This window comes from Boeremia exigua, assembly GCF_020726555.1.
Source record: "Boeremia exigua strain MPI-SDFR-AT-0100 chromosome Unknown C7974scaffold_1, whole genome shotgun sequence".
Classification (NCBI taxonomy): domain Eukaryota; kingdom Fungi; phylum Ascomycota; class Dothideomycetes; order Pleosporales; family Didymellaceae; genus Boeremia; species Boeremia exigua.
The window spans coordinates 765,518-779,427 of record NW_025763518.1 but is presented as its reverse complement, the minus strand read 5'-3'; the positions used below and the strand labels follow the sequence as shown (position 1 = coordinate 779,427).

General features: G+C 53.5%; 5 protein-coding genes and 2 non-coding genes across 7 annotated transcripts; 4 read left to right on the top strand and 3 right to left on the bottom strand.

Annotated features, from left to right (window-relative positions):
* Positions 1-112: 112 nt before the first annotated feature.
* C7974DRAFT_t2 lies at positions 113-196 on the bottom strand. The gene has a single exon. It is a non-coding gene; the product is annotated as a tRNA-Val (tRNA).
* A 47-nt stretch (positions 197-243) lies between these two features.
* C7974DRAFT_382144 (YkoF-like protein) lies at positions 244-1,439 on the top strand. Its single transcript, XM_046140652.1, has 2 exons — positions 244-790; positions 840-1,439. The coding sequence occupies exons 1-2, from the start codon at positions 616-618 to the stop codon at positions 1,010-1,012; spliced, it is 348 nt and encodes a 115-aa protein (XP_046002505.1). The 5' UTR covers positions 244-615; the 3' UTR covers positions 1,013-1,439.
* C7974DRAFT_382142 (uncharacterized protein) lies at positions 1,440-4,055 on the top strand. Its single transcript, XM_046140651.1, has one exon. It carries the CDS (start codon positions 1,906-1,908, stop codon positions 3,691-3,693), a length of 1,788 nt encoding a protein of 595 aa, XP_046002504.1. The 5' UTR covers positions 1,440-1,905; the 3' UTR covers positions 3,694-4,055.
* Positions 4,056-4,188: 133 nt separating this feature from the next.
* C7974DRAFT_382140 (uncharacterized protein) lies at positions 4,189-7,330 on the top strand. Its single transcript, XM_046140650.1, has 3 exons — positions 4,189-4,339; positions 4,413-4,946; positions 4,994-7,330. The coding sequence occupies exons 2-3, from the start codon at positions 4,433-4,435 to the stop codon at positions 7,135-7,137; spliced, it is 2,658 nt and encodes an 885-aa protein (XP_046002503.1). The 5' UTR covers positions 4,189-4,339; positions 4,413-4,432; the 3' UTR covers positions 7,138-7,330.
* Positions 7,331-7,474: 144 nt separating this feature from the next.
* C7974DRAFT_4693 (uncharacterized protein) lies at positions 7,475-12,063 on the top strand. Its single transcript, XM_046146425.1, has one exon. It carries the CDS (start codon positions 7,661-7,663, stop codon positions 11,966-11,968), a length of 4,308 nt encoding a protein of 1,435 aa, XP_046002502.1. The 5' UTR covers positions 7,475-7,660; the 3' UTR covers positions 11,969-12,063.
* Positions 12,064-12,316: 253 nt separating this feature from the next.
* On the bottom strand, positions 12,317-12,426 carry C7974DRAFT_t1. Its single transcript has one exon. It is a non-coding gene; the product is annotated as a tRNA-Met (tRNA).
* A 74-nt stretch (positions 12,427-12,500) lies between these two features.
* Positions 12,501-13,261, bottom strand: C7974DRAFT_4705 (uncharacterized protein). The gene has a single exon (XM_046146467.1). The coding sequence runs from the start codon at positions 13,075-13,077 to the stop codon at positions 12,598-12,600; it is 480 nt and encodes a 159-aa protein (XP_046002501.1). The 5' UTR covers positions 13,078-13,261; the 3' UTR covers positions 12,501-12,597.
* Between the last annotated feature and the right edge of the window lie 649 nt (positions 13,262-13,910).

Here is a 13,910-nt window from a genome sequence, read left to right as displayed (position 1 = left end):
CTGCCCAAACCACACTAGGGAGTATGTCAGTTGCGGCTCGCAGGGATGGCCTTCAAACGACAAAAAAGTTCCGAGCGCTGGATTAAGCAGTCTCCAACAAGTGTGCAAAAAATGATTCGACCCAGACTTGAACTGGAGACCTTCAGTGAACCAACGAATGTTAGACTGACGTGATAACCAACTACACCATCGAACCAAGAGATGTTGTGATGAATTTCAAGAAAAGTATACAATATATATTTTCCGTAACGTCTGGTAGGTCCAGCATCCTTCATTGGGTCTCATGATTCATTCCACAGGCGGATCATGCTCAGCATCCGCCAAAAATCCGGACATACCTACCCCACCTTGGAAGTGCAAATTCGTCGCCGATCAGCTGGTCGAAGTCTAGCATGATCAATATAAGATCAGCCATTGTTACGTGACGAGCCACATGTGACTTTTCCAATATTCACCACTGTTGGTTTATTCGTAAAACCCGACACTGTTGGCAACAATGCTGCGCAATGTTCTAGACTTCTGCGGTGAGGTTTGAAGAGATGAGTGGGGCATCCGAAGTGCCCCTCCCCATCTCTGTTCAAGCTTAAGCTTTGGAGAAACATCAACCAACCAAACATGGCGAGCAGCGACATTCTAAACATCAGTACGCCCTTGTCCTGCACGGCAGACTTTTGCTTGATTCCGCTGGGCACGCCGACGGCAAGCGTGTCGAAGGAAGTTGCGGAGGTGCAGCGGATTCTGAAGAGGAGTGGACTGACCTACTCCATGCATTCAGCAGGAACTACCCTTCGTATGTATCTACATCGAACGTAGTTATCGAGAGACTGACAAATGCCCAGAGGGCTCATGGGACGACTGTATGCGGGTCATCGGACAGTGTCATGCTCTACTACATGAAAATGGAGTCGTGCGGATCCAAAGCGACATTAGGATTGGTACTCGAACGGACAAGAAGCAAGGTTTCAAAGACAAAGTCGAGGCTGTCGAGAAATTGCTCAAGGATGACAAGTGAGCACCCTGAGTTCGATAGGATTGAATGCAAGGCTATATGTGCTTCAATTATCACAACAAGAATCGCGCAAACATATAGGTAACATGGATTCAAAACAACGCGACCACAATACTTCCCCGCGTTATCGACAGGCAACCTGTTGGCCCAAGTGACTCATTATCGATAGATCCACGACCCCTTTTCTTCGATTGGCTGCCTTTGCACTGATGTACCTACGATACTGGGGTTGCCGGTTGAACTGGCGGACTTCTGGAAGCGTTCTGTGGCTCGTGAGGACGGAGGCAGATGTTTGACAAGGATGTGCACGGAGGTATCGGTACGCGTCATATGAAATTACCTAGGATGCTTGCTCAACTTGGTGCGAGACAGCTTCAATAGGTCGTGCCTGCCCCCCCAAATATTTGATAAACAACCAAACGGACTTCCTTATTTTCGTTGGCCTTTCACCACCTATCACTAGTATTTACTATCAACCTTCTGTTGTGTTCCATACAAGCCCTGCTACCGTTCGCAGCTCAGCCCTGCGTTAGCGAGAGCGCACGGTTATTGCGCAAAAGTTGGTTCCCTGCGCGCTGAGCTCATAGCATCCCTAAGGCTCCCGAGCCTTCCCCATATCCGAGAAATTCCTGCTGTACCCTCACAGCTCACTCCACCATCACCTGCACAGCCGGCGAGCATCACCGCAGCACGTCGCTTACTATCCTTCGCCCGGGTGACGCAATTTTCCACCCATACACAGCCCCAGCTTGCCGTGTGCCCAGAATCCGTTCACGCGGCGACCAAGATCAAAGGCATGCACGCGACACCCCAGCTGCCACCCATCCACCCACGCATCGGTACCTCTACCGCTAGGAGCCTCAACGCTTCTCCATAACTGAGCGCAAACATCAGCAATGGCGTTCAACTTCAACTGGTCGCCGCTGCTGGCCGACACTTCGCGCGCGCGAGACATGCTCACAACGGCGCTGAACAAATCGCCGAAGCCGCCTATCATCGTTGACGACATCATCGTGACCGAACTCAACCTTGGGTCAACACCACCAGAATTGGAGATTTTAGAGATTGGCGACCTGGCAGAAGATCGGTTTAGGGGCATCTTCAAAATGGCATATACCGGCGATGCGTTCCTGACACTGAAGACGAAAGTCCAGGTCAATCCGCTCCGGACACACCTATCAACGAAACCAGACTTCGCATCGCCACAACCTCTGGCAGCAGCATCTGGTCTGACAATACCGTTATCCATTACTTTATCGAATTTTCGGTTATCAGGTTTCGTCATCTTGGTGTTCTCGAAACAGAAGGGCTTGACATTGGTGTTCAGGAACGACCCCCTGGAGTCTCTGAAGGTCTCTTCCACGTTCGATTCGATACCATTCGTCCGCGACTATTTACAGAAGGAAATCGAGGGACAGTTGCGAGTACTGTTCATGGAGGACTTGCCTGCTATCATTCACCGGTTATCGTTGCGCTTGTGCTCGCCAGAATTTCGAGAAATGGAGGAGGAGAGGCTAGAGGGCCCCAAGGATGACGTCGCCGCAGTGGACCCGTTCGCGACACCCCCACAAGACGCAGTCGATGCATTCGGTAATCCCCTCGACGAGTCGCAGATCTCCGAAATCGCGCTCGAACCTGCGGGTGAGATTCACGCATCATTCTCGCAGAAGAATATCCTTCGCTTAGCCGCCCTTTCCGAATCACAACGCACCCTATCGCTCTTCACACCAGGCATTCGAGATGCTGTATTCCGTGCTTGGGCTGGGCCAGATCGTGATGCGTCTGGCACCGCAACACCAGCACTCACAAGAGGCAGCCTATCGAGAATCCAGTCCACCTTTGGCACCTTGAGGTCAGGGGCTTCATCTGTCGCGTCTGGAAGCCAGGATACCCACGACACGCACGAAACGCTCGACTCGCGCCCAACTGTATCTTCTACCACCTATTCGATGTCAGGTCTGACACTGGGCGCGGGACGATCACGCACAGGTGGCATGCGAAAGCGCAAGAAGCGCGTTGTGGACCTTCGTAAGAAGACGACCGAGCCCAACGTAGATGACACCTCAGCAGATGGACAAAGCGAGATGGCAAGCACCTACGTCTCGGAGACTTCGAGCATCGTGCATGGCGACAGGGAGACTGGAGAAGTTGTTACACCACCACTTAGCCCAGTACAACCCGGATTGCAACAAGAAGGGCCGCATGGCGTCCTTGACTATGGTGAACCAAGCACGCTCGTCGATACCACAGGGTCCACCGACACGTTGTTGCCTGCTGCTCCGTTCCTCTCAGAACCGCCAAGGATTTCGAGATCAAAGACGAAGCAGCATGATATCTATAATGACGAGACTATCAAGGCCCGGCCATCTTCAAAAAGACCTCCGCTCTCACACAGTCAAATCCGCCAAGCTCAGCAATCTACATCACCGCTACTTCGCTCGTTGTCGTTCGACAAAATTGCGCTTGCATCACCACCCAATGAGGCCGAGAGCTCCGGTGGCATTTTGGAGCAAGCGTGGATGACGAAAATGGCACAAGAGATTGCGAGGAAGGTTCAACAAGAAAAGGACCGCGGGCACCCTACCCGAGACCGGTCGCCTCTTGCTCGAGGCTCTAAACGTCCCACCGGAGGCATCTGGGCTTCTGAGGAGGAGTTAGAGGCGCCACCTGCTTATGTTGCTTAGAGCATATTGTTCAGCAACATCTAATGATTCATGCATAATGATGGCGTTTTTGGTTTGTTTGTTCTTTACTGTCTTACATTTACTTTGTTAGTCGCATTCCCTTTGTGGTTCGTTTCTTTGAGTTGTGACAAAAGTTCAAGGGAACCGTTGTCTTGTTGTGCAACCATGTAAGATATAGTGTGAGGGATAGAGATCCCTTTTGGATAGATGGAGCCCGATGAGGCGGACAAGTACCTTGCGATGTATCTATAGTCTCGCGGAGCGGCAGCCTCAGTCTTGCAACTGGCTGTATAGCGTATACCCAAGTTGCTGTTATAAACGGGGAGAGTATTAGCTAGTAGTAATACACCAACTGACACTCATGTCTCCCTTCCCTACAGTCTTGCGCCATATACTTTTGAAGCTTAGATTGAGATCGTCCTAGATGGTGCTCCAATGGCAAGCCGCAAGACGTGCGTGGGATCTGCGAGCTTCGCCTAGACTCCACAATCGGTCCCTGGAGCTAGGACGGCACCACTTAGCTTAGCACCACGTTTCCACGTTTCCCTTCAGCAACATCACAACTCTGTCCTTCTGTAATTGAGGTTTGGTATCAATTGCAGTCTGTCCTTTCGATTTCTCATAGGTCCTCCACTGGTTTGACAAGGTGAGTTGCATTGTGTTAGTCGCGGCCCTCATAAAGCTCTTATGACCACGGTAGCTAACATCCGCATCTGCAGTGTCAAGAACCATCCCCACTATGGCTGCCTCCCACTTCGAAGCGAAGGTTAAAAGCGTTCTTTCCGGCGACACCGTTGTTCTTCACAACATCAGCAACCCTCGGCAAGAACGCATCCTCAGCTTAGCCTTCGTTGCCGCACCGCGATTGAAGCGAGAGGGCGATGAACAATTCGCCTTCGAGTCACGCGATTACCTCCGCCGTCTGCTAGTTGGCAAGGTCGTACGCTTCCAGGTTCTCTACAAGGTCCCCACAGGCGCCAACCGCGAATATGGTCTCGTTGCTCTGCCGGACCGCACAGTACTTCCCGAACAAGCTGTTGCGGAGGGTTGGTTAAAGCTGCGAGACGACGCCGGTCGCAAGGGCGAATCAGAGGAGGATGCACAAATTCTAGAGAAGCTCCAGGTTCTGGAGGCGCGAGCTAGGGCAGACTCAAAGGGTCTCTGGGCCGAGACGGGTGGTAGGATCAACTCGATCAATGAGCTTAGCAACCCCCAACAGTTCATCGAAGAGAACAAGGGCAAGGAGCTTGATAGTAAGTGCATGACACAAGATTGTGACCAGCAGGTCTGACTTAAACAGCGATCGTTGAAAAGGTCCTGTCTGGCGACCGTCTCATTGTCCGATTCGTCCTCTCGCCCACCGAGCACGTCCAGACCATGATTCTCCTCGCCGGCATCCGAGCACCATCGACTCAGCGCACGAACCCTTCAACCCAAGAAGTACAGGCTGCAGAGCCCTTCGGCGACGATGCACAGCTTTTCGTCGAGACCAGGCTGCTTCAACGCAATGTCGCAACCAGCGTCCTCGGACTGACACCGAACGGCCAGATCATTGCGGACGTCAAACACCCTTCTCAGGGTAGCATCGCGCCTCACGTCCTCAAAGCTGGACTCGCAAAGTGCTCCGACCACCACACCACACTTCTTGGAGCACAGATGGCTACCTTGAGACAGGCGGAGAAGTTTGCTAGAGACAGGAGACAAGGTCTTTACCAGGGACATGTCGCTCCCAAGGCCAACGCTCCTGGTGAGCTTGAGGCGGTTGTTAGTAGGGTACAGAGCGCAGATACTCTGTTCATCCGAAACAAGGCTGGTGCTGAGAAGCGCATTAACCTCAGCAGCGTTCGCCAGCCCAAGCCGACCGACCCCAAGCAGTCACCCTGGGTAGCTGAGGCCAAGGAGTTTCTGCGTAAGAAGTTGATCGGCAAGCACGTCAGATTCCATATCGATGGCAAGCGCCCGGGTAGCGAGGGCTACGACGAACGCGAGATGGCTACGGTTTCTTTGCAGGGTAAGAACATCGGTCTCCTCCTTGTCGAGAGCGGTATGGCCACGGTCATCCGCCACCGCCAGGACGATACCGACAGGAGCCCCATCTACGACGATCTTCTGCTTGCCGAGGCAACCGCGCAGGAGGAGCAGAAGGGTCTCTGGTCTCCCAAGGCACCCTCCACAAAGCAATATGTTGACTACTCTGAATCGCTCGAGAAGGCCAAGCGCCAGCTCACTCTGCTTTCTAGACAGCGTCGCGTGCCAGCCGTTGTTGACTTTGTCAAGTCTGCGTCTCGTTTCACGGTCCTGATTCCTCGCGAGAACGCCAAGATCACACTCGTCCTCTCTGGTATCCGCGCACCTAGATCCGCCAGGAATGACCAAGACAAGGGCGAGCCTTACGGCAAGGAAGCACACGAGTTTGCCAGTAAGCGCTGCCAGCAGCGCGATGTTGAGATCGATGTTGAAGACTGCGACAAAGTCGGTGGCTTTATTGGAACGCTCTACATCAACCGTGAAAGTTTTGCGAAAACTCTCGTTGAGGAGGGTCTTGCGTCTGTACACGCCTACTCAGCCGAGAAATCAGGGAACGCAAATGAGCTCTTCGCCGCCGAGCAGAAGGCCAAGGATGCACGAAAGAACCTCTGGGAGAACTACGATCCTTCGCAAGAAGATGAGTACGCCGATACCACTGCTGCCGCTGTGCAGACATCGAACGGAGATGAACCAGCGGCTTCGAGACAGAAGGACTACCGTGATGTCATGGTCACCCATGTCGCGGAAGACGGCAAGCTTAAGATCCAACAAGTTGGTTCTGGAACCTCAGCACTCACATCATTAATGAATGCATTCAGCAAGTTCCACCTGAACCCTGCGAACAACAAGGGTCTTGACAACCCTCCCAAGACCGGCGAGTTTGTCTCGGCCAAGTTTACTGAGGATGACACGTGGTACCGCGCCCGCGTCCGCCGCAACGATCGCGAAGCGAAGAAGGCGGAGGTTGTCTATGTTGACTATGGAAACTCTGAGGTTCTTCCTTGGAGCCGCCTGCGTCCTCTCGGCGCTGAGTTCTCCAACACCAAGCTCAAGCCTCAGGCCGTCGACGCGCAGTTAGCATTCATTCAACTGCCAAGCAACCCCGAGTATCTCAGTGATGCCGTCCAGTTCATCTCCCAGGAGACAGCTGGTCGCTCGCTGGTCGCCAACGTTGACCAGGTCGACAAGGATGGCCTTCTGTGGGTCACACTGTTCGATCCCAAGGAGAGCAAGTCTGGCGAGGAGAGTGTGAACGCTGATGTCATCGAGGAAGGTTTTGCCATGGTCCCCAAGAAGCTCAAGGCTTGGGAGAGGAGTGCAACAGATGTCCTCGCTGCTCTGAAGCAAAAGCAGGACGTTGCTAAGGCTGAGAGGAGAGGTCAGTGGGAGTACGGCGATCTGACTGAGGATGACTGACTAGGTGCATCACTCATTTGGCGCGAAAAGTAACGTGCTCGCATTGTAGGATATTGATTGTATGGACGAACACTAGGCTGGAAAAGTATTCATCGATTTGTTTCTGCCTACACCTTAAGACATGCACATTGTGAATGAAGCGACGGTGAGACAGAGACCACAGCGACAACCTTCAGACTGCCTCGAATTGTGACCAAGTATCACAGCCTAGAGTCAGGTGAACAACTTCAGATGACACATGTGAGCAGCACTGGTGGACAATCCGAAGGCGCACTGTCTCAGCCACATTCTTAGCCCGGCCGCAGTCGCGCTTTCCCCGCGTTGACCAATCGGCCGCGCCTAATCTGGGGCGGTGCGATGGGAACAGGCAACCATCAATCTGCACCCCAACCTATATTGACGACGCCAGCCATGACGACGACCTCCCAGGCAGTCGCTACATCGCTCTATTCTATGTTATCGCATATTCAACTCACATAACGCAGTCGCGCTGCAGAAGCCCACTGCGACAATATCTAAGTTAATGGTACCCAGATCAGCTATGGAAACAATCAGCAGGCTGCCGCGGCGGCTAACCCAGCTATACTCTGACACCAAGACACACTGCGACGCCGTCGTCGAGCAGGACAACCAGGACGCCCCATCGAACGTCCTTCATCGCAAACTCCGAATACAAAAGGACAGGTTAATAACATGGGGCGTCGACTGGAGCGACAACGCCAAGGGAAAGAACGGCGACATCGACGAGAGCGTGGAGCAGGCGGGCCTCACAGAGACGGTGACCAGTGTGCTTAGGACGATCAAACAGATTCTGGACGAGGCTGAGCACATGCACCCGGGCGCCGCACCTGCAGCGGGCAAGACATTGTCAGAGGAAAAGAGCAGGCTGCCGGCATCTGATACGTCCGCGTGGGCGGCCGCCGACAGGTCACGTTACGAGGACCTCATCAAGGACCTTACCACCTCTATCGACATACTTTATGACCTCTCTAGAAGTCGACGCGCCCAGCGTACTCTTGCCCCAGACGTTAAGGTTATTCCCGAGCCTCCAAGACCCTCTACTTCGGCTCCCGTCTTCTTGAAACCTGAATACAGTGCCTCAGACCTTACGCTTGTCAACCCAGCAACATTTCCGCTGAACATACATGCGCTGCATATCGGGTCCCGTCCACACTTCCCACCAAAGTTACATTCATCAGATCTTGTCCTTCCGGAAGAGGAACCACCACCCTACGAAAGTGTTGGTGCTTCATCCATCCGCGTAATAGGTCGATTGCGCTCTAGACACAGTTCGACAAACCCCTGGAAGACCGATGGGTCACGCCTCGTCGAGCAGCCTGTTTTGGTCGAGTATGCCACGTTCGACCCTACATATCGCTACACCGAGGTTTCTCCTCCCACAGATCGTCTGGACACACTCCTGTCCATACTTACCAAGCTTTCGAACGATAAGCCTCGTCTAGCTACTCTTAAATGCTTGGGATACTTCGAAGATCTTAGGCAGCCACGTTTCGGTCTAGTATTCGAACTTCCGCCATTAACGTATTCCGGTGCATCTGACGCACACAAACCAATAGACGAGCTGCGACCTGTCACTCTCCTCAGTGTACTTCAAACAGGGTCAAAGTCGCTCAACAACTCCAACAGTGCTACGCCTCCCCTCGAGGATCGTTTTCGCCTTGCGTACTCTCTTGCGATTACATTCAACGAGATCCACAGTGACAACTTCGTTCACAAGGACCTCAATAGCAGCAACATCTTGGTCTTCCGAAAGAACAGACGGCAATCGACAAACACAAGGGCGCTGCAGTACACCCTTCGTTCTCCAGTTGTCTGCTCTTTCGATCTTTTCTCCGAGTACGACATCGAGCCCACCACTACGATGCCGACCCTTAACATTTACCGTCATCCGGAGGATCCCAAGTTCACGGGACTCAAAGAAAGACCCCATGGCCCCCAGTTTGACCTGTATAGTCTTGGCTTGGTCCTCCTGGAAATCGGTCTGTGGCAGCCGCTCGCTGATTTGTGGAAGCCAAAATACACACTATCCGACTTCAAGCAGCGAGTTGAAGATGTATACATCCGTCGCTTAGCATCAAAGTGCGGAACTGCATACATGCAGGTCGTGCGCGACTGCTTCTGGGCTGTTGACCGTGTCGAGAATGGTCCCGATGGCCTTCAGGACTTCACACAACTCTACAACCGCCTCATAATCAGACTGCAGAGATGTTGCATGCTTGATGAGTCTGAGCCGGGCTTTGACGTTCATGATGCACGACCAGGGCCTACGCCACTGACAGGACCAACACATCTCAAGCGGAAGAGCGTTAGCCAACCTCACGTTTTAGAGACACCGACTAGTCCTTCTTATAGGAGTGCGAAGCGCTGGGCACTTGAGAAGGGCTCCCAGGCACTTGAACGGACAAAGTCGTTGACTAAGTCTGGTACCAAGAAATCGCCAGACCCCAACACCCTGTCGCGTAACCCATCACAACGCTCGCAGCACTCCATTCGCAAATCGATCTCGGAGACCATGGGTTTCACCAGCCCTAGAGAAGAGTCGATGGAATCAATGGACTGGGAGCAGCAAGACCAAAGGTCACTCGAGACCTCCGGAACTCTGGTTGCCACTCCACACAGTTCACAAGATCGAGGTGACGTTACCTCTCTGTACAGAGAACAAATCACCACCGCTGCATCGATTATCCAGCGCGCTTGGCGGGCTTCACGTTCACAGCCGTCGACTACCACACCCTTTGACGACTACAAGGAGAAGATCACGATTATCCAAACAGCCTGGAGACAAAGAGCGCAGAAGCGGACCCACTCTGTAGAAGCTCTGTTCACCGATGGAATGCGACATTGGCCTCAAGCGACCCTTGGGTACCCAACGCCCGAACCCGAGGTGCAGAATACTGGTGTAGTGGCGCAAAACGATAGGTGCATCACGTCTTCCATCCAGATCCAGACTGACATTGAGCCACTGCCTCGCGCAAAGCTGCGACTGCATCCAGTGATGTTCACAACTACCATCGTTGACGAATGGCATAACACCATGTTGCCCAGGCTCGAGCGTCTCATTGAGCGAGCTCTAAAAGATTCGGACGAAACTGTCAGCATTGATCTTGTCGCTATTGGCGAGACTCAGGAGAAGGCCCGTCCTACCATCTTCATTACATGCAGCAGTATTGCCAAGATCAAGGCCATTCTTTCGCGTCGCTTCCGCTACGACGACAATGTATTCGATCTCAAGGTCCGCCGCGGCAAGGTTCGACGATCTAAAATGAGTCGATCTTCTGGTCGTGTGCGTCCACCCCATCGATCCATGATGAATACTGAGAACTACAACGGAGACATGGCTGTCATGAACCCTTACCATCAGCAGCGACCATTGTGCGGCGCATCTATTGGTGCTTTCAATGGCAAGCAGCATCTACCTCCGGTCTCATATGGTGGGCTCGTGTTGGTCGATGATGAGCCATTGGGAATGAGTGTACACCATCTACTCGATGCGCCATCAGACGACGAAAGTGAGGATGACGAAGAGGTAGCCAGCCCCTACCCGTACGATGCGGTTTTGTCGAGCGCAGCCTCTAACGGCAATCCTTGGTTGATGGGCATGGGCGCTCAGCCCGGTCTCGAGCTTTCGGATGACGCACCAGTACCTGCGTGGGACCTCGAGCTCTCCGAAGATGAAGAAACTGGGAGTGAAGATGATGATGAAGCCGAGTCTTTCAACTTTTCTGGCTCAGAGTTTGACTCCGATGACGAGTCTGACCAGGAGGCCATGACGGATTCGACGATGTCGCGCATTACTGTCGGTGATATTGAAGGCATTGAGCCTGGCGAAGGCGAGGATATCAAAGTCACCCAGCCAGCCATTGACGATGTCGATGAAGACTTCTTCCCGAACGAGGAGGATAAGGACGAGGACCACCTCGATTCTCATGAGCTTGGCCACGTCCACGCATCATCCGGTATCCGTCGCTGGAAACGAGATGGGGTTCTGCACGAGATTGATTGGGCTCTGCTGAAGCTCAACGATGATCGAATGCAGCCCTACAATGTCTGCCAGGGCGGTCGACGCTTTGCATTTGGCTCGATGAAGCCAGATCAACGCGAGATTTCCAGCAAGCTCGAGGAGCCTCTGAACAGACGCCATTACAACCCCAGCGAAGATGAGTACCCAAACGGCGTCGCGGCCGCTGATTCCCTCGGCGGCCTCAGCGTGCACTGCTTCGGCCGTACCACCGGTCTGCAGGGCGGCATGATCGGACAAGCGATGAGTTCCGTGCGCATCTACCGCCGCAAGTCGTTCTCCCGCAGCTGGCACGTTGCTGGTGGGTTTGGCGTAGGTGGCGACTCCGGAGCATGGGTAATTCAAAATAACTCACACCGCGTCGTGGGACACGTCCTCGCCTGGTGCCAAAGAAATCACATCGCATACATCTGTCCCATGGAAGTCTTGCTAGAAGATATCAAAAGGACGTTGGGTGCAAAGCGCATCTATCTGCCAGGCTCGGACGAGCAGAGAGCTTTCGTCAGACAACAGCAGCAAGGGCAGAAGAAGGCTATCAGGGACTGCAGCGCAATCGGACAACTCGAGTCCGCTGTCCAAGGCTTGGGCATTGTGGACAGTCATGACTCGGCGGTCGACATGCGATCGGCATTCGGTTCCAGCTCTTCGGCCAGGCGTAGGCTTGATCTGAGCCCGCTGAATACTAGCAGCAGTAGCGAGAGCGACAAAGAGAACAGGCTTGTTCTCAAAGGGAAGGCGATTAGAGTCGATGGAGGGAGGGAGACGATGGTGCAGATGGCCATTAGGCCGTAAGCGACATGTTGTTCGATAGGACGGAGGCGTTTTGGGAGGAAGATACCCTACTTTGGATTTGGATTGATATCACCATGTGTGCAAGAATGATGATGAGTGTTCTAATATCGTCTCTTATGCATTGTAATGACGCCCTGCTCAACCTGATTGAATATGATACCTTAGTCTCTAACTAAAAACCCTACTCTTCATGCCCGCATCTACCTCCTCTCGCCCCTCCCCAAAGCGCCTCCCCATCCCATCCAGCAGACACCCTCCCAAGCCACAAAAAACAACACCCAACTCCCCGCCATCAGGCCCTCAACACCACCCACACCGCCCACACCCCCCAGCGGAGGAAAAAAGACATGTCCCCTGCCAGACTCGAACTGGCGGCCTTGGGATATCTGCCGCAGAGCTAAGCAGTCACAGCGTGTTGACTATGAGACCCACGTGATAACCAACTACACCAAGGAGACTCGCGGACGGGCTCGGATGGAAACGAGGCGCTCGTGATTAGATAATCCGCCGCTGGGGGCGGGGGGTTATGTACATGTTCATGTGCTTGGGATTTGGGGTGCGGCGGGAGGTTGGAATCTGGACGCTGGAGTGGATTTTTTTGATGTTGAAGCGGGTTTTTTTGCTGGACGCTAGGGGTGTGTGGGCGGTGGGGCGATCGGGATACGTGCGGATTGTTGTGGGGGCTGGAGGGAGAGGGTAGTGGGGATTATGGTGAGGATGTGGGTTCGTCTGCTGCGGTGCAGGTACTGGACTACGGAGCGTTGATACTTAGCTTTGACGGAGGCTGTTAGGTTAGGTTTGAAGGAGCTCTGTAGGTTCGAGAGTGGATAGGAGGAGTAGGCTGGCCTTGAAACGGCTGGAAACGTTCTACTTGTACTATACGGTTTCACACATTGGCAGTACTTATTTTCGTCTTTCTTGCAACACGAAAGCAAGTGCCGAAGTCCTTTACTGCGGGTATCTCGTAGGCGTCCTTTTTTGATGTTGGAGGCACGGTCGCACTTGCTGTCTTGGTTACGACGCAACGACGAGCACTCGTGAGCAGAGTGTGGGTGCGGATATCCTCGGAGAATCCAAAGAAGAAGCCATAACGTCGAAGGTGCTCGCATGTAGACCAGAGGCTGATGGACCGACTGGTTGGGTCGGGCAGGATGCGCCGAAGCCTCAACTACGGCCCGGACGACAGACCACACCCAAAATGGTCCGGATGACGCTGTCCACTCGTTGAGAGATCAACCGAAGCCTTGATCATCGGGTTGCCTTTCTCGTCGCGGAACGGCACGAGGCGTACTGGACAGTCGGCCGCGGGCGTAGCCGAGGGTCTGTTTGATAGGTGATTGTTCTTCCTGAATCAACGTCCACACATCACTGCCACGAATGCATCTTCCTCTTGTGCGACAGTCATGAGGACTGAAGAAGTCATGTTGATTCTGTCCTAAGCCCTAAATAGCCGCCGGGTGGGTCGCTCATTGGGCTGAATGCACAGCGAATCTGACACCAACGCCAAAAGTGGACCCGCTGGGCAGCCATGCGAACAGCATGGGGGTCAACCGCTGGCTCGGAACCCAATCAGGACCCCTTCGGGCAGCAAAGGATTCGAAGTTCTCAGGAATGTGCGCAGTGACTCACAGTGCTGGCAGAAGTGGAGCCCAGCGCGAGCACGGTGAGAATTGCTTTTCAGGCTAAAGCTGGGTAGTCGTGGATCGTAACAGACGTAACGGGCCAACAAACCCATAGTCTATCCCATGATGCGTACCAGTAGGGCTGGGTGAGAGGCCGCATTGGGTCAACGTCCCACACGTTCTTACTTTTGATGGTGGTGTTGGTGGCCGCGCTACGCGAGCACGCTAAGTCCGAGCGAACGCCACTGCACGAGTAACCTCAGACTCAGACATCTTGAAAGTCGTCTGAGTCAGCAATTTCGTCGCGAAAGTCGTAAAGC

What these genes read in the sequence shown, in the direction of transcription:
- C7974DRAFT_382140 (XM_046140650.1), top strand. Translation starts at nt 4,433, where the DNA reads ATGGCTGCCTCCCACTTCGAAGCGAAGGTTAAAAGCGTTCTTTCCGGC. An exon ending in CAAGGGCAAGGAGCTTGATA is followed by an intron (nt 4,947 to 4,993) that starts GTAAGTGCATGA and finishes TGACTTAAACAG; the next exon opens with CGATCGTTGAAAAGGTCCTG.
- C7974DRAFT_382144 (XM_046140652.1), top strand. Translation starts at nt 616, where the DNA reads ATGGCGAGCAGCGACATTCTAAACATCAGTACGCCCTTGTCCTGCACG. An exon ending in TTCAGCAGGAACTACCCTTC is followed by an intron (nt 791 to 839) that starts GTATGTATCTAC and finishes ACAAATGCCCAG; the next exon opens with AGGGCTCATGGGACGACTGT.
- C7974DRAFT_4705 (XM_046146467.1), bottom strand. Translation starts at nt 13,077, where the DNA reads ATGCGAGCACCTTCGACGTTATGGCTTCTTCTTTGGATTCTCCGAGGA.
- C7974DRAFT_4693 (XM_046146425.1), top strand. Translation starts at nt 7,661, where the DNA reads ATGGTACCCAGATCAGCTATGGAAACAATCAGCAGGCTGCCGCGGCGG.
- C7974DRAFT_382142 (XM_046140651.1), top strand. Translation starts at nt 1,906, where the DNA reads ATGGCGTTCAACTTCAACTGGTCGCCGCTGCTGGCCGACACTTCGCGC.